Source organism: Poecilia reticulata, chromosome 1 (genome assembly GCF_904066995.2).
Source record: "Poecilia reticulata chromosome 1, P_reticulata-male-v2, whole genome shotgun sequence".
NCBI lineage: Eukaryota > Metazoa > Chordata > Actinopteri > Cyprinodontiformes > Poeciliidae > Poecilia > Poecilia reticulata.
In genome coordinates, this window is record NC_088830.1 from 32,197,469 (window position 1) to 32,217,207 (window position 19,739).

General features: G+C 39.5%; 1 protein-coding gene across 6 annotated transcripts in view; it reads left to right on the plus strand.

Annotated features, from left to right (window-relative positions):
- Positions 1 to 10,550: 10,550 nt before the first annotated feature.
- lef1 (lymphoid enhancer-binding factor 1) overlaps positions 10,551 to 19,739 on the plus strand; it is a 64,633-nt gene continuing 55,444 nt past the window's right edge. For 4 of the 6 annotated variants that reach the window (XM_081611609.1, XM_008422581.3, XM_081611612.1 and 1 more), the window contains exons 1-3: positions 10,551 to 11,404; positions 12,512 to 12,578; positions 13,654 to 13,781. In XM_081611609.1, coding sequence (XP_081467735.1) covers positions 11,204 to 11,404; positions 12,512 to 12,578; positions 13,654 to 13,781 — 396 coding nt within the window. In that variant the 5' untranslated portion in view covers positions 10,551 to 11,203. The remainder of the gene's footprint in view (positions 11,405 to 12,511; positions 12,579 to 13,653; positions 13,782 to 19,739) is intronic. The other 2 variants (XM_008422596.3, XM_008422603.3) reach the window with 1 other exon arrangement.

A 19,739-nucleotide genomic window follows, 5' to 3' on the forward strand; every position in this document is an offset into this window, starting at 1 on the left:
TAGCTTGTGAAAATCTGCCTTAAGGAAATACTTAAAAATAAACATTAGCATAAAAAGGTACTTAAAAGTAAATACCGCATTTACTGAAGCGCATGTTTTCATGCTCCCAGAGCTACCGTTGGAATTTAAACACACAAAATCAAGCAAAGCTACATTCACTCATTGATCTTCGATTTGACTATCAATAAGTGTCGTTATGACACAAAATGGGATGTTTACTACCAGTTACCTTCGTTCAGATGAACATGTGGTGGTTTCCGTTGATCACAGTTTCATTCAGATGGACATGAGGTCGACTGCAGGCCTCGGGTCATTCCAGACTCTATCTGGGGTTTGGAAACTTAAACTGTATTCCGCCCTCTAAACTCTCTGGGAAACGGCTGCTGGGATTAAATGTTCCCCATTGACGACGCACGACGATGACTTTCTATTATTTTTCTCAAAATCTCTCTGACCGCAGCTCATTATTGATGATGAACCCCTTTATTTACCGCATTTACCGCCACCTGTCGGATTGGAGTGTGAACGTCAACCACCAGGCTGCGACGGAAGCTCAGCTCCTCCAGTTAAGGGGCCTGGACTTCGGGACAAATTGCGACCGCTTATTGGTCAGTTGCTGATAAACGCCCTGGAATGATTAATTGACGGGTGACGTCATGTCAGTTCTTCTTTATAATGTATATACATATAATCTCCTTTTGTTCTGAGTACATATGCATTTTTGTAGCCATATTGCATTCAGGCTGTTCCTCCTCGTGTCCTGCACCCAAACACAGAGGTGGGACCTGTGCCAAAAGAATAGACTCAAGTAAGAGAAGAAGTACTTCTACATATTTTTACAAAAGTAAAAGTAAACAGTGACTCAAGTAAGAGTAAAAAAAAAATCCATTCAAGTACTGAGTTACTGATCAAATTATGAATAATTTCATATTTAAAAATTACATCATCAGACGGACCAAAAACATAAGCTTAAGTGAAAATGTTTTGTAACCAAAATGACAATAATTCCTATACGTAATAATAAAATAACAAGTAAATGTAAATAAGTGAAAACTTTAGTAAATGTAACTAGTTACGACCCCCCTCTAGCCAAACCTTCAGTGAGCGGATCAGGCCGGCTGTGTTTACTGTTCAGTCCAGAGCACTGATGTGATGAGACACCGAGCTGATACCAGGGCCAGAGGTTCTGCCGGTTTGACCTCCAGCAGCTCTGGTCGACCCAGAGATGGAGCCTGGGTCCAGACGGGGGAGAGGGGTGAGCGAGGTGACCTCTTAGCAGGTCAGCTCTGACCTCTGACCCCTCCACAGCAGGCCGTGACACTCCACTCGGTGCTTTCTCCAATAACGCAGCGGGATGAAAGGAGCGGCTGCGTTCAGAAAGAGAAACGGGTCGGCCGCTGCACATGCGGAAACCCCGAGACATACAAAAAAGGTTTGTTTCGCCTCCCGAGTTTTATCAGCTGAAACCATATCATTTATTAACTGGATGAAATCACTGCAAACTTTCACCCTTTAGATGCTAAAGCCACATTCTCTGTTTTTACGTCCGCATCAGTTTTAGTGTTTTTCACAAAACTGCAATGAAAACATTTTCTTGACATCAAATCTGTAGCCTGTGCCAGCTTTTTCAGGTCTGAATACAACAGATATTGATGCCATATTGTTGTATATGCTGTTAATGGTGGTAATACAAATTTTTTTTGCCTCACAGGGGTCATGTGATCAACAGCCGGATGTTACTACTGGTGGAAAATACGAAGAAGATGACAGGAAGTGGTAGGAAGATGTTTTGTAATGACTTATCATGTGAACAAAGTTATTTACATGTGACTTTGATTACATTTCATTTAACTTCACTTGCAAAATAGTTTTTTTCAATTGGAATATGAACAGAGTTTTTGTACATTTGTAATGAAAATGCAGCTACAGATTTTATTTCCAGTCTCATGTTTTTATGTGTGAAATCTCATGAAAAAAAAACTGCATACAAAAAACTTTCTCTCTTTTTTTGCGGGTCAAAATATTTTGGGTTTATTTGTAGATTTTTTTCAGCAACTGATCTGATTTACAATCCAAAATTTGCAAATTCAACAGATATGGTTTAATAATGCAAAAAGTTGCGTTGTTTTGCTGTTTTCTGGGAAGATATACATTTTTATCAGGCATATTATGGTTTACAACAAATAAAGTGTGAAAAACCTCAACATTGTCACAGGTGGTGGAAGTTTGCAGATGAACATCCTTGCAGAGATTTCCCCTTCAGGCTTCTGGGTCAGCCAAGTGTTAATCTGCTCATTAGTCAGTTGGATTGATGACTGCAGGATCCCACAAAGCACAAACAAGCTGCCTGTTTTCATATCAAAAAGCCCTGCAGCGCTCTGATTTTGGCTGCACCTTGGAGCCTCCCCGGGTTGCGTATAAGCGTCGAGACGGTGGAGCGTCAGAGAGAGTTTGCCTCGGCACGTTGTCTGGCAGGGAGGGAGGTGAAGGGATAGCGGATCTCTAACTGGGCTCACGTCTTTTCCATCAGCAACAGGAGTCACTCCAGTCACCCTTTAGACATAATATCACAACATTTCTGGTGTGGCATACAGGAAGTCCATCCTCCAGAGCAACTTGTTTACTGCCAGAGAACAACTCTGGGTCAACAGCTTTTTAGTTAAAGGGGATGTATGATCCAAAATTCACATTTTACACGCCTTCGTTGTTCCATTTGAGTCAAAATTGTTTCTAAAAACAAACCAAGTGCTTAAAAAATCCACCCCGTCAGTTTTTTGGCAATAACTTCATGATTTTAGGTGTCTGGAAAATGGGTCATTTCAAAAACCTTCTAAATGTAACGTCACAAATCAGCTGACTCTGACCATTATCTAGCAACCTTGGTAGAATACCTCCCGTTACCTAGCAACCCAAGCTGAGCTCCAGCACGTTTGGTCAGCTGGTTTTACCGCTGTATGTGCCGTACAATGGCTGCTGGAAGAGACAAAGGTTTTGTTGTTGACTTCCCATCCAGAAATCACTTGCTGCATTCTGGTTAGTTGTGCAGGAGGCTCCACTTCTGTTTTTCAAAGATGTACGATTGTATATTTGCGCATCTGTTTGCAGCCATTTTCATGTGTGAGTGTAAACATTGAGTTGGAGAGAATAGACTAAAATGTATTTATCTAAAAATTATTTTGTGCAAAAAACATGAACTTGTTTTGCATCTCATAGATCTTTTCTAACCTGTTAAAGGAAGCATAGTAAGCCACCTTCACAAGTATGTATTTTTCCCTACAGGACAAAGTGCCTTAAAATAGTATTCATAACCCTTTAACATTTCCACATTTGATCACATTCTACACAATGAGCATCTAGGCCAACTCAAAACCACTTTTCACAGCTAAATTACTTAATAAATAGACGTAAGAGCTCAACAGTAAATGTGTTAATTGTTTTTAATCTCTTGTTCAGGTTGTTTAGCCATCAGATTGGTGCAAAGTGTTGTTATTGTTTCAGGAAGCCCTGATCATTCATGGAGCTTCTTCACAAATATGCTGTTAGCGTCTATGCTGCTGCTACATGGTTAGCATTGAGATGCTATTTTAGGCTTGAATAGCTATGATGACAGGCTAACTCCTATAAGCACAACTTGAACACAACCACAGTCTTTCCAGCGTCCAATCAGATCGTTTTTTTGATGTTAACTCCCAGTGGACCGAGAGAAATGGTTTTGTTGCACATAGCTGTTGTTAGCCGATGTAGCTTGTGCGCCAGATTTACGGGTGTAGCAGAAACATGCAAATACAAATGTTCCTCTTTGGACTTTTATTATATAAAATAATATATAATATTATATATTATATATTATATAATATATATATAATATATAATGGACTTTTATTATATAAAAGTCCAAAATAAAAAAGTAATTAAGTGCATAAAAGTTTATGTAAAAATTCATTGGATTAAGCGTGTCCTGGCCCTAATTTATTTGCAAAAAAACAACATCTAAATGTTATCTTTATGCTTAATAACAAAAGCACCAACAGTAGCACTGTTGCCTTGCAGCAAGAAGCTCCTGGGTTCAAATCCCATGCTGTCTTTCTGCATGGAGTTTGCATGTTCTCCGTGTGCATATGTGGGTTTTCTCTGGGTACTCCGGCTTCCTCCCACAGTCCAAAAACATGACTGTCAGGTTTATTCATTTGTCTAAATTGCATTTAGGTGTGTGATGGGCTATGGTGGGCAGGAAATAATGCATTTTATGCAATATTTTATTTTTTTCCTTTGTACTACTTATTAAGCTCTAATACACAACACATATCTCAAGGTTCTTAACTGGATTCAGTCTGAACCAACAGACACTTAAGTGGACAAATTTCCCTTTTTTCCATCTAGGAGATAATTTCTTTTTAACGACAGTTAGTCTGAGACAGAGCCATAAATCAACAGATCACAGGTCTGCAAATGTCTTCCTCCATCTTCCCCCCTCCAGACATTTTCCTCCCCTTTAAGAAGGTGACTCATCTTCCACCAATCAAAGAGCGGCACCAATAATCGCTCACCTTGGACCTCCCCTAGTTTAGATTTGCACCTGTGATAAACGTGTCTACCGCTGTGTTTAATTGCAGCCTTTTCATCATAATTTAATGTTTGTTTCCTGTCGTTTTGGCTGCGAGCGCTAAAGGCTGTAATTTCTACATCAAGGGTGTGTTTTTTTATTTTTTATGAATGAGTAGCAGGTGGAGCAGACGGTGAAGAAACCATTTCACCAGTGAGATCATCTGGAAAGTGAGTTTTATTGACTGGTATTGATAAACCGTCCCACTAAACTGGCTGCTATCCCACAAGCAAACATTCGCGGAGCTCCGCTGCACAGTGAGCAAACAGGAGATAATTAGGCTAATATCTCTTTGAAGTATAGTGCATTGCAATTAAAATAGAACAGATAAAAGATGAGACAATAATAGATCTAAGGAGGACCTTGACTGAGTGTTGTTTAACAAAGAGCATTTTGTTTGACACAGTTCTTTTTTTTTTTTTTAACTCCGAAGTTGGGAGAGGAGGGAAAACATCAGGAAACAAAATTATAATGTTCATCAAGTCTGCAGCTGGTTCTGTGTTTATTTCCTGCTTTAGATCCACCAGCAGTCTGAAAGCTTTCTGAATCTGCTGGTGATAAATTATGCTCTGTGTGCAGATACAACTCTTCCTTTAAACAACATGCAAAATGTAAAGTGAGAGACAACTGAATCCAGGTCACAGCTCAGCAGGAGGTCCTGCGTTTCATGTGCGATCCAGAGGGGTCACTCTTATGAACTCATTAGGAGAAAAAATGCAAATGTGGATTTTTTCCTAACCGTTTCACTACTTTCTGCTGCTTCAATCGGGGGATTTTTTTATTTATTTTGTTCATTTAATAAAACCTTAAATGTCAAGTTTGTTATTGAGAAGATAAGAATAAAACAATGACATGAGTTTGTTCTGGTTCTGTCTACTGTGAAACTGAAGGTAAAACAGAAATCTGCAGTAAAGCATCAGGAAATGTTTTACCTGAATCAACGATCTGCACTCGAAGGCCACATCTGCTCTGTTCTAGTGTTGTGAATGGAAGGGCCGCACATAATCTCTCTACAGGCCGCAAATGGCCCCTGTGCCACACTTTGGACACCCCTGCTCTGCATAAATAAACTGAATTGAAATCAGGGTAAATTTTACATTTTTGTCTGGTTTTTTTTTCATGAGGTAGAACCAAACTTTGGTTCTACCCCATGAACCAAAGTTTGGTTCATGATTTATCTTATTTATAAAGAAAAATATCTTATTTATCTTTATAAATAAGATAAATCTGCATTTATCTTATTTATTGAGATAAATGCAGATTTATCTCAAGAAATCTGCATTTATTGAGATGCAGATTACAAATGCATCTCAATAAATTATAATATAATCAAAAAGTTAATTTATTGCAATAATTTAAAATTATGCTATTTATTTTTACCCCACATAGATCAATATACATCAAGCTTTTATTTTTGTTCATTTAATGATTACAGCGCACAGTTAATAAAATTCAAAATTCTGTTTCTCTGAAAAGTCTGTCTCAAAAAAACAACTTACTTTGCTGAATACTTTTTCCTTCCACTAAACTTTTCATTTGGATACTGTGAATATCCAGTTTCTTTTTTTTGTTGATAACAACTAACTCCATCCTGGTGATTTTAGCAACTGGAGCGGCGGTGCACAGAGGAGTCGGGTTTGATGTTGAGGGAAAGTTCTGGTGCTGCTTCATCAGAGAGTCTGTCATTTGCAGCCTTGTCATCAAGACCCTGAACCTGAAATATTGCACAACACCTCGTCTTCACCGCAAAGATTTATTATCTCTACAGAGTCGTTTAGGAAATGGTAAAACGTTTCACATCGGTGGAGCTTCTCTCCGAGCCGCTTGGACTCGGATGGTACGACTAGATCCCGCTCTGCTTTTTTAAATTGGTCATAAAAATAACACCTGACATGAACATGAAGGAGCCTTCATAAATGTTAATGACTGTTGTCGTTGTCATTCAGTAAATAATGACAGTTTTATTGCAAAGTTACACATTAAAGGTCCATTAAAAGTATCAACTTTGCATTAAAAGTGTCATTTTTTACTGAATGAATGACACTTCTATGACACAGTCATACATATTCATGGAGTCTTCATGAATATTTATCATGTTGTCATGTCAGTCTTATGCACAGGCCTTCAAATAAAGTCTTACCAACAGTTATTCAAGCATTTTTTCTTTAGACTTTGGCTGCTTTTTCCACTCAATTTTTAGTTCAGTTCAGGAACAGACATAAAACTCTCATCTCTCATTGTGAGGACTTAGGTTAACCTCAGCTGTCTCTGGTTAGCTCAGGTTAGGGCTGGAACGTGTTAGCATCTTAATTTCAATTAATTATTTACAAACATTTTAACGCAAGAAATAACTTTTTTTTTCATGCTAAAGTCGAAGCTGGAACCTTTGTGTTTGCTTGTTTCCGGTACACCCGTAAATCTGACGCACAAGTGACAGCCGCTAAAAGCAGCGATGGACGACAAAGCCACTTCTGTCAGCCACTTTGGGTTAATGTCTGCTTCTAAAAACGATCTGATTGGACGCTGGAAAAGACTGTTGAGTTCAAGTTGTGCTAAAAACAGTTAGCCTATCAGAGAAGCTATTCAAGCCTAAATTAGCACCTCAATGCTAAGCATGTAGCAGCAGTGCTAACGCTACTGTCACGTTTTTACAGAAGGATTTGTTCAAAGGCGTTGCATAAACCTGACTGGAAAGTTGAATCTGTGTTGTTTATTCTATTGATTTATGGTTTTCAATTAAACTGCAGTTAATCAATTACAGATTGTGCAATTAACTCAACATTTAAATTGACTCCCATCACCTACTGTAACATAAACAGGATGGAATTGAGTTGTAGCTGGAACTGATATCTCAATATGATCAAATTATTTCAATCAAATCTGGATTTTTTTTTTTTTTTTAATCCAGTGGTGTCAAATTTTTTTTATTTTTATCACAATCAAGTTGAAAAGGATGTGGGCCACACAAAATATATGTTTTAATAAAAAATAAAAATATCTTATTTTTTTTATTCTTATAGTCAACATGCAAGGTTTTATTAAAACAAACATATTTTAGTTATAAAAGGGATCTGTAGTTTATCCTTGATGGCCATTAAAGGGCCAGACTGAGGTCAGCTAAAGTTTGCTTCAGGTTCTGTTCACTAAAACAATTTAATAAAACAGAAATCTGCCATAGAAAAGAAAAGAAGATGATTTTTCTGTGAAAAGGTTCAGAAAATGTTTTATCTGAATCAGCGATCTGCATTTGAAGGTCAGATTTACTTCATTGTGGTTGGAGGGGCTGCACATAATCTTCCGAGAGGCCACAAATGGCCCCCGCACCACACTTTGGAGACCCCTGCTCTACATAAATAAACTGAATTAAAATTAGGGTAAATTTTAAACCTCGTTTGTTTTTTTTTCCATGCTTGGCCTGAGGTGGGACCAAACTTTGCGACTGCCACAAATTTATCTCTGTAAATTAAAATGTCTTTTATTTATCACACACAGAGTGATACATTTATTCCAGTTCATATAACGATTGCAGCTCACAGTTAATAAAAATAAGAAATAATCTCTGAAAAGCCTGTATGATTTAATAGCCTGAGAATATTTTCCTTCCACTAAACTTTCCATTCGGATGCTTGGATACCGAACTGTGAATATTCAGTTTGATTTTTGTGGATAATTGTCTGAATAATCAATATAAAAATCATGTTTTGTTGATTAAATGTGATATTTGTTTGGATTTTTGGGGACTGAAAGTTACAATCACCTAAAAAAACAGGAACGTTTAAAATAGGCCTGTGTTTCTATTTATACAACTTCACAAATTTGATGTGTCACCTCTTTAAAAAATTACCCACATTGCGGTGATTATGCTCTTATTTTCCTGATTAAGTTCAAGAGTTGAATGTGATGAGCAGCCAGAGACACGCAGATTGAAATGAGGGGTTTGTTTTGTATCGATTCTCCAGTAAATGGAGAGAAGATGTGAATAATTGAAGCGGTAAGCTGCTTGTGTTGGATCGCAGCAGCGGCGGCGGCGTCGGGGCCCAGCAGGCCCGTCTCTCGCTCTCCCATCCTGGCAGGCCTGAAATCTCTTCCCTGTTGATTTCCCGTCACTTCCTCCCAGCTTTATGATTCAAAACCAAATCAAAAGAAAAGGAGGTTGCTGCTGTTTGGTGAAAAAAAAAAAAAAAAAAAGTGCCGGATAATTAAATTAAATAGTGTAATGAGGTAGAACCGAGACTTTTTTCCTACAGCAGGGTGGGAAGGAAAACATCCAAAGCGTTTTTAATTCTTTTTTTTTTTTACCTTTTCATTGCAGTTTTTGGCTGGAATAAGAACTGATTAATGTTGAGGGTCTTTCCAATGAAAGGTTCGGTTGTTCTGTGTGAAATCTGTCTAATTAGCTCTCTCTCTCTCTCTCTCTCTCTCTCTCTCTCTCTCTCTCTCTCTCTCTCTCTCTCTCTCTCTCTCTCTCTCTCTCTCTCTGTTTTTTTTTTTAGGGCTGAATCTGTACGCGCGTGGAGGAGCACGCGCTTTCCGCTATACTCTGGAATGCAGCCAGTCTCGCGCTTTGAATCCAAAACCCAAAAAGCCTTTGATCTTTTTTCCCTTTTTTTCTCCTCTCTCTCCTCGCCGTCTCCTTACCCGGAAGAGAACCCCCATCTCTCTCTCTCTCTCTCTCTCTCTCTCTCTCTCTCTCTCTCTCTCTCTCTCTCTCTCTCTCTCTCTCTCTCTCTCTCAGCTGGGATGAACGCACACGTGGAAACGTTGGCTCGGATCCACACTCGGCCCAAATTTAGTCATACAAAGGGAGAGCAGGGGGGAGAGAGAAGGGGGGAGAGCGGGGGGTGAGAGGGGGGCGGGGGGGGGAGTTGGGGATGAAAGAGGCAGCCGCCGCCAGATCAAAGGCAGCCGCGGCTCCGCCCCCCTAACTCCACCTCCGCGCTTTATAAAGATCTGCCTCCAGATCCCAACTTGGATTCTCACGCAATCTCTCAGCGCTCAGACGGAAACCAGCCCGTTTGTCACTCTGTGCTTTCACTCATTTTTATTTAAAAAGTTGTTTATGTGTATATTTTTATTTGTAATAATTTTTTATCAATATTAAGCGTTGATTTGAATGATGTAATCTTTAAAAAGAATAACAATGCATGTGTTTATAAATAAATGTCTTTGTGTGTTTTAATTCTCTCCTGTTGCTTATTTTGAACAAAAACACAAAATTTCACACAGATTAAATAATTATATTCTGTAATGCACAAAAGCAGATTATTTTTGGTCCAAACTAATTTTTAATATTAATGCATATTTTAAAATAATTTACTTACTCTCCAGCTTTTAGATATATATATTTTTTATAAAAATATTTTATTATTTATGCATTTTTTACACCTCTTTACCCAGCAGCATTTAGATTTTTTTTTAAAATAATTTTCATTATAAAAACTAATATATTTTTATTGTTTATGCCTTTATTTTTTTACTCTACAGTATTTAGACATTGTTTTAAAATAATATCATTATTATTATTTATGGATTTGTTTGTTTACATTTTTTATTCTGCAGTATTTACTTTTTATGATAATGTTTATTTTATTTATTTTTCTTAAAAATAAATTGCTTTTAAATTGACCTAAATATAAACAGATAAATATATTTTTTGCTTCGTACTGAAAGTCATCATTTTTGGTTGTTTTGGGGACTTTTTCCATCAGTTTGAAGGGAATTGGCTCTTCTTCTCCTCCTTGTCTCTCCATTTGCTGGGAGTTAAATCTCTCTCTCTCTCTCTCTCTCTCTCTCTCTCTCTCTCTCTCTCTCTCTCTCTCTCTCTCTCTCTCTCTCTCTCTCTCTCTCTCTCTCTCTCTCTCTCTTCTCTCTCTCTCTGTCAATCAGAGCCTCGGCTTCCCTTTCATCTCTCCTTCCTCCCAGTGACTGAAGGGGGAGAGAAAAGGAGGAGGAGGAGGAGGAAGAGGGAGCGCAGCTACATTATCAACACACACACACTGCTATCATTACACTGAAGCTCTGCGGGAGCGGCGGGAAGTCGGTCCACGGCGGCTCTTCCTCTCTTGTCTTTCTGCTTTTTTTATTTGATTGTTTCAGGACTTTTTATTTTTTAATTTTTGCTTTTATCTGTCCTCATCTGAGCAGCTTTGAGGATTTATTTGCAGGCATCTTATTCCCGTTAAAGCTGCATCCCATCACCGTGTTTTCATTTATCTCCACCGGATCACGCAGGGACGTATTTTTACTTTTATAAAAACACTTTTTATTATTATTATCGTTATTATTTGTTGGCTCGTTTCAGGATGAATTTAGACACAAACTGATTATTGTTTCTCCTCATGACTTCTTTAATCACAGCTCCGGATTCTGATCTGTCTAATCTGGCTCAGAGATTTCAGCTTTTTTAATAGTTTTGAGAAAAAAGGAAAAAAAGAAAAAAAAAAACCCCGCAAAAACCTGCGGCTCCGCTCCTCCTGTTGCTCCTCTGAAAACCCACCGGCTGCGCTGCGGTTCCTTCCTGCCCGCTCGGTTGTGCTTGGATCTCGGTGGGAGTTAACCTGAAACCCCGCAGCCGCGGAGCAAGCACGCAAACCCCGCACCATGCCTCAGCTGTCGGGCGGCGGCGGAGACCCGGAGCTCTGCGCCACGGATGAGATGATCCCGTTCAAGGACGAGGGCGACCCGCACAAGGAGCAGATCTTCGCCGAGCTCAGCCACTCGGAGGAGGAGGGGGACCTGGCGGACATCAAGTCCTCGCTGGTCAACGAGTCCGAGATCAGCCCCAACAGCAACAGCCACGACGTGAGTCCGCTCTGCTGCCCCCAATCTGCCCCGGTCACCCATAATCTGGGTTAAAAAATCCTAAAACTGCCCCGTTCACCCATAATCTGGGTTAGAAAAATCCTAAAACTGCCCCTTTCACCCATAATCTGGGTTAAAAAAATCCTAAAACTGCCCCGTTCACCCATAATCTGGGTTAAAAAAATCCTAAAACTGCCCCGTTCACCCATAATCTGGGTTTAAAACCGCTCAAACTGCTTCATTTGGACCTAATCCAGGTTCCAGTTTCCACTACAGGTCTTTTATCAGCTGAGTCACTCCTGATTGAACCATTTATTTGACCTGCAGGAACTTTAAAGATGCTCATAAAATCTGGATTAAAAAATCCGCTGATACTCCTGCAGAAACCCTAAAGGCTTCTGGACTTAATCCAGACTGAGGCAAATCTGAGCACAAACAGATTATAAACTGCGTTTATTTAAGATGGGAGATTTTGGGGCCTTGTGAGTCAAACACGTCTTCATCCTGATATTTATCATATTCCTGATAATTCCAGTCGTATTTTATGATTTCCTGCATTGATCCAGTTAAAATAATCCAAAATGTGATCAGGAGAAGAAATACATGTATAAGTTTGTTAAACTTGATTTAAAGTGTCTGTTATGTTAATTTTTAAATGAAAATGTCAGGCAGCTTTTCAGAGTCTTTGCAGGCGAATTTGGAGGATTTTCATGAATTTTGATATTTTTGGCATGAAGCTGGTCACTGAATGAGACGGAGGCTGAATGTTAACGAGGTTCAACCTGACTCACCTCTCCTCAGAGAAACGATTATTAAGATTATTATTCCTTATTTGAATGTTTTAAAAATCAGATGATTGGTTTGGAAGAGCAGATGCGTTAATATTTTTACATTTTTTCGACCGTTTTCTGGGTTTGAGCTGTGAAAGAGCGAACCAGTGGTATTGGAAATAAGTTAATTTGTAAGCTGCTTAAGGACATGAAGCTTAATTAAGTGTTTCCTCTGAAGCTTTGATGAGGACTGTGTGTGTGTGTGTGTGTGTGTGTAGGTGTGTGTGTGTGTGTGTGTGTGAGAATTTGACTGATTTCGTTCTGTTTTCTCTTACAGGCAGCTAGACAGTCCCAAATAGCTCCAGATTCGTACCATGAAAAACACAGAGAGCACCCTGACGACGGTAAGAGACGCAGCTGCAGCTGCTTTCTGCTGGAAAACGACAAACGTTTAGATTTACCAACCAGATCAGAGGCGACTCCAGCAGAAATGCTTATTTTGGTCCTGCACTGCAAAAACACAAAATCTTACCAAGTTACTTTAGTTTAGTTTCTGACTGAAATGTCTTTGTACGCTTTAAATTAACTTAAAAGTAACTTTTTAGCTCGTTTAAGTCAATAATTCCTTAATGTTGGTGAAAAAGTGCAGATTATTTCATAATTCATCAACATTGAGGAACTAAAACAAGTTTCTTCTGAGTTACTTTTCCTTTTATTCCAAGTGTTAGAAGATATTTGCACTTGAAAATATTTTCTAATTTTATAGACATCTTAGACCTTGGTAAGAGTTTTTTTTTTTCCCTTCTGCTAGTCCGGACACGTTGCCGTGACTCCGTAACCACGGCAACGAGGCGCCTGCAGGAAAAGCTAAGAAAAAAAAAACAAAACAAAACAAAAAATGCAGGAAAAGGAGGTGAAGCATTTTCACCTGGGGAGCGGCGCGTCAGCTGCAGGGATTTGTGATGTCACAGGCAACACGTTGCCCCCCCTGGGGACTCATTGCCCCCCCCCTTCCCTCCTTTGGGACTCACGGCAGTCTGACCCCAGGCCTGCAGGTCGTAGTCGGAGCGTGCCTCCCTTTTGTTCCTCCTCCTTCAAAACCAAACACTGGCCTCCCTCTTCACGTCAGCCATGTTGCCATCGGCCTCTGCCCCCCCCCCCCCCCCTACCACACCCCCTGACCCCCCCTCTCGGGTCAGAGGCGCAGTTGGGGCGTCTCCTGCTTTGACACAGCCTGTATGTTCTCCTAATTGGTGCTAATTGGCTCAGAGGGGCTCCATTGTTGCGCCGCATAATGGCGCCCTCCTCTCTTTGACGAGGGGCAGAAAGGAGGAACAAAAGGCCGCAGCGGCGGCGCGGGGCCGCGGGGTTAAAGCCACAGAAAGCGATACGATCACCAGGTGAACTTCAGAGCGGCTTTGTTCGCTGAAGCAGAAAGTAACGCTGCCTCTGGTTCTGCTGTGTGTGTGTTTGGACCAGGAAAACACCCGGACATGTACAGTAAAGGCCACCCGTACCCGGCCTACCCAGGCTACATCATGATGGGCAACATGAACAGCGACAACTACATGAACAACGGCTCGCTGTCACCGCCCATGGGCAGAACGGTGAGTACCGGCCCGGTTCTGGGCCACGAAACCGAACCTGAACCTGCAGAAAAAAACAAGCAGACGGTTTCATGAAACCCGTCTGAATGGATGTGTTTTCACTGAAATGTAGCAGGTTTTCCGTTTCAGTGCTTTAAAACCAGCCGTGCTCCAATAAATCGGCTCAGATTTCTGTAATTTTGGGAAATCGGTCGATATTTAACTCGACAAACCGATTTTATCCTTCTCCATAAAGGCCTGAAATTTAGAAAAAGATGCAAACTTAGGAACTTTGTTACTATATTTAGCAACTTTTCAGACAAAAACAAACTGGTATCGGCTAAAATCGGTAGATCACATCGGCACTCGGTTAACTAATTAGAGCCTCGCTTGGTTTGTCGTCCATCAATGATTTGGTTGTTTTAAATATCGCTCAGAGGCTGCGAAACCTCTGAGCTGAGGTTTCGCAGCTCAGACGTTTTTGTTCCACACATTTCTAAAACTGGAATCTCCAAATTCATATTTAGTTTTTTATTAAACTTTCACCTGAACCAGAGGCATCCAAAGTCAAAAGAACCAAGAAAATAAAAATAAAATCAAGTAAATGAAGTAGTCCAATGTTTTTGGTTTTTGTAGAAAAGCAATGTAATTCATCACAGATCCAAAAAATATATATTTTACATGTTATATTAACAAATCATCCAGACATAAACAGGATTTATGTCACTTTCTTGCAAAACGCTTGATATTTTTAGCCGAGCTCAATAAATTCAATAAAAGCTGATTTGAGTTTCTCAGTAAAAGTCTCTGGATAAACGCGGTTCTACTTTCTATCAAAGACAAATCATTAGAAATTTGTCTGTAATCATTTTTCCCTGATTAGTAAATAAAAAGTCTCCACCTGAATCATCTGTTGTAGTAGGGGCCGCTTTAGATCTGTCCAGGGGCCACAAATGGCCCCCGGACCGCACTTTGGACCCCACTGGTGTGAAGGAAAAATTAAAACAGAATAAAAAAATAAATAAATCTGCCTTGTTTACTTTTAGAGCTGCTGAGATTCTAATCTTTGATTTTAAATCGGGAAACGATCATTTGATCAGGAAATAACGGAGTGAAAACAGGAAGTTTGGGGTAAAAATGGAAAAGAAGCTCAACTGAGCGTCATATTTAGTTTTTTATTTTGTTAAAAAATATCAGAAATGACTGATTACAGAAGATAAAATCCTTTATTGATCTGTAAATGAGGAATTAATTTTAAAATGTACCAACAGTTTGAGTTAAATCGTGTTTTCCTATGGATAAAGAAAAATAATCTAAAAAATTAAAAAAGCATATATCACTGGTTTTAATTAGACGATGCACTTGTTTTCTGTATTTTTGCTCTGGTTGACCTCCATGTTGCTGTCAGTTAGCCTGTTAGCGCAGGCTGCAGACCCGGCCCTGAGGAACACCAAGCTGGGCTGCAACCTGTCAGATGAACCACATTTAAATCTGCTCTTATCTACAAAGCGCCTTTGATTTTTATTTTTTTTTCCTCCTATCTGGTTCGGAGTTTTTTCCACTCAAAGTAAGAAGCGTGATTCGTATCTAAAGAGTTCGCTGATCTCAGGAACCAGGAGCTCTTCCAGATCGCTTATCTCCAGTTTGGGAAACCAAACGTCTGAATGTGCGGGAACTTTTTCTGCTCGACCCGGATAAAACCCGAGAGTTTCAGCTCCGCTCAGACATCATCCTCTGCGTCGTTTATCAGTGGTTATTAAACTAAATGTTTATCAGCTGCCGTTAAATGTCCCTCAGACTTGATTTAAGAGAAAAAGAGTTTGGCTTTTTCTCTGCTGTTGCTCCTTTTCTTTCATTCTTAAAACTTATTTTGATTCGTTGGCATTCAGTTGAGGTCTGACGCTGAAACTTTTCTGTTTGTTTTACTCATTTTCTTCTGCTCTGATTTGGTATTTTTCACGTGTCCTTGTCCAGAACTTCAGTGTTTTTCAAACTTTCTTTTTTTAAAAAAGCACCACATAGATGAACTTTGGCAACTTCAGGCTAGCTGCTGCTTTCTTCTTCCTTCAAAAACACAAAATATTTACCAGTAACTTAGTTTAGGTTATAGTGCAAATATCTTAGTACACTTGGAAACTAGAAGTAACTTTTCAGTAATAATCTTTGTAATTTAGTGGAACTAGTACTTTTAAAAATCACAATTAAAGGAATTATTGGCCTAAAATGAGCTCATATTTCTTACTGAAAAGTTACTTTGAAGTTATTTTTGTCTTATTTCAAGTGAACTAAGACATTTGCACTAGAAACTAGATCAAAACTACTTGGTAAGATTTTGTGTTTTTGCAGTGTAAAAAGGGAATAATGAGTTTTTGTCCTGTTAGTCTTGCACTGCAAAAACACAAAATCTTACCAGGTATTATTGGTCAAGTTCACTTAAAACAAGATTAAACAAACTTAAAAGAAACATTTCAGCAAGAAGTAGGAGCTTGGTTTAAGTCAATAATTCATTTAATATTGATTTTTAAAAGTAGTAATTCCACTGGCAGATTATTTCACTTAAAAAATGTCATAATTGAATTTATCTGACAGTGGAACTAAAACTTTTTCATCAATATTAAGGGATTATTGGCTCCTTTATCTCACTGCAGAGTCACTTCTTAGTCAGTTTCATCTCATCTCTGGTTGCATTAGAAACCAGACATAAGTACGTGGTCAGATTTTGCGTTTTTGCAGTGAAGCTCCTGCTGTCCGTCCAGTTGGCGTCGGGGCGTCCAGCGGGGCGTCCAGCAGGGCGCCGACGCAGGAAGTGCTCCCACCTGGTTAGGAAGAACAACAAGGCCGCTTCTTGTTGTGAATTTCCCGGGAGTTGGACGGAGAGGCGGAAAGTTGCCTCGGCGTTGTTGTGAGAGTCTGTGTGTTTTTTTGGGAAGCAGATGTGATTGTCGGGGGGTAGAGGCCACATGCTGAGTGTAAAGGATCTTCTTTCACACGCAACTCTATCATGGGATGATGTTAAAATTGCGTCGTTCCCCCTTTGAAATAGTTGCGGGAGTGAAAAGAAAGTGTGGCAGTTTGGAGAAAATTGGATTAATTCGAGCGCTTTCCTGTTCGCTTCTGGAAATTCTGTTCTGATGTTGAGATTTCTGCTGGTTTGTGTTAATCCGTGGCACCGAGAAGCTCATAAACCTCAGTATGGAGACCAGCTGAGTGTGTTAGAGGAAATTACCCCTCAGTGCAGATGTGTAAAACCAGGCAGTTCGGAGGCAAACCTCCTGCCCAAACTTCTAAAACCTTTTCTTTTGCTGTGGTTAGCCTCCCTCCCCCTGTCTCCAATAAAACAGAAGTCATTTTCTACGCGTTTCTCTCGCCGATCCAATAACAAGTGGAAGAACCCCGACTTTCTCACTGATGTCAGCTCGCCTGCTCTGCCGCCGCAGCCTCAGTATCTGCAGGCCTGGGATCAGTTTTCACCCAGATCAAAGCCACATTCTCCCTTTCATTCTCTTCCATCCTCGCCCCCCGTCCCAGCAGTTTAGATTGATTTCCATTGACCATGACATTCCTGCACATGCCGGAGTCCAGTCTGCGAACAGAGGGTAGCGTTTGCTGATTGTCAGCAGATTTTGGGGACTCCCGGCTTAATGAGCGGATTCTGCTGCAGAAGCTCAGACTTTACGCCAAAACATGTCCACAGTTAAGAGAAATGAGTAACTTTTACCGAAAATAAAAGATCTTGGATAAATGTTGATGAGACTTGTCATGACACAGTTTGAACACCTGGTGGCGCTTGTTAAGAAAAACGTATTTCAGGCTAAGTTCACACACCTTTGACGTGTTTTCTTTTGTTTTTTTCATGGTTGTGAGTCGCACAGCAGCGCTCTGTTTGCGGCAGTAATAATGGCCGCTGCTGTAAAGTGGATGGACTCTAACGGGAGGCGACAGAAGAAGGTGAAGCTTCTAATAAAACAAAATCGCATCGGCTGCAGCTTCTGTGGAGAAATTTGTTTGGATATGTGGCAGGAACCACTGACACAAACTGCTTTCGTAATTTTACTGTTTTTCTGCGTCTTGGTTCTTCTGATGCATCAGTGATGCAGAAATGACTGCAAACGCTTTGAAAACTATCGGATATGTATCCGATTTAGTTCCTCTGAGGAACTGAGGTAGGAATAAAAGTAGATAAACTAACACAGATCTTCCTATTTAGACCAAACCTGTGTCTCACAGCAGCTCTAAAGCTTCAGCTAGCATGATTTTTATTTAGCTAAATTAGCATAAAGAAGGAACAACTTGTAGAAAGAAATAAATAAACTGGGGCATTCATAGTTCTGTGGTCAAATCTAAATTATTTTAGATTTCCTAAAGATTGTTTAAAACACCTTTTGGTTTGTTAAATATTAATTTGGTTTATGGAAACTCACAAAAGAATGAATTTAATGCTTTATTTAGCACGCTAGAGTTAGCATGCTCTATAGCTTTTAGCTGCTTCGCTGTTATGATTTTATTGAATCTTAACTACATTTTTACACTCTCTAGTTTTAATGAAACCTAGATGGTGTAGCTGCTCTTACGCTTGTCTTCGTCCTGCTGGTTTGTGGAACGTTTGTGTTTTTGGTTCTGCAGCATTTTGTGCAGTTCTGGATCGTTCATGTGTATTAAGATCAAAGCTGTAGAAAAACTGCTTAGCATTCGGACGAGGTTTGTTTCAACTTCACGAACACTGCGTGACGTACTGAGTGAATCTTCATCAGTGCAGACTGAGCGTTTGAGCTGATGAAGAGATTGAATAATGTTTTATGGGGTAACGCTGCGATTTTTCAGTAGCTGTCGTGTGGATGCAGATGTGAAGCTGAGGTTGAATTTTTCCACCTGACTCAGCCGCAGATTCTTTGATGTTTCAGCACAAAAAACACCAGAAAAAAACTCTTTCATCTTAGATCAGTACAAGCATTTTTAACAGGGTGTCCGTGCATCCTTAAGAAGTCTTTAATTCATGTATCAATAATTACGTTTTTAAAAAGTAAGTTGGTCTTAAACGTGTTGATCACAGATCTCGTCTCGGCAGTATTTAATCTCGTATATTCGATGTTTTTTTATTTCTTGCTGGACTTTTCAGTCGGGTAAAAGTTTGAGTCGCACAGAGGAATTTTCAATGGGTTCAAACAGTTTGGATAGTTTGTTAAATCGTTTTTTAAGTTCGGTCCATTTGCGCGTGAGGCTACTGGTGACATGACCTTGCTACGGCTAGCTGGCTGCTCTGCATCTAACATGGTTGGATGATATTCGTACATTTCTGTGTAGATAAAGGTCTTAAATGTCATTCCTGCTTTTAAATTTGAGTTGGTGAAACCTGCAGAAACCCTGTTAGATTTCTCCTGTGACGTGTAGCAACATTGTGTTTTTTTCTCAGTGGTTTCAGGTAAAATTGAAACTTTTGTGCAAACAACCTGTTTGATGTCACATTTGGAGGATTTTGTTTTTCCGGTTTGATGTGTGGAAGAAGTTGAGTTAATTTACAAATAACATTTCAGCAAATATAGGAGCTTTATTTTAGGGAATAATTCCTTACAATGTATGAAAAGTACTTATTCCATTGGCTGATTATTTCACTTAAAATGTGGGAAAAATATCTTGTTAGAAATTAAATAATCTGCCAATGGATCTTTTTCTGCAATATTAAGGAATAATTGACTCAAAACAAGCTATTTGTGAGTTTGTTTTGTCTTATTTCAAGTGTATTGAGATATTTTCACTGGAAACTAGGCCAAACTTACTTGATTTTGTATATTTGCAATTCACTTTTCATGCTCCTGTGTAAGTTTGAATATATTTCCTAAAGAACTGAGATCTGGAAATCCAGGTTTGTTTCTGAAAACTCACATTTGATGAGACAGAAACAGTAAAAACAGCTGCTTAGTTCTGAAATGTTGGTAGAGATGCAGCTCAGGATGTCTGAAGATGATTTTATTTTTTGATGAT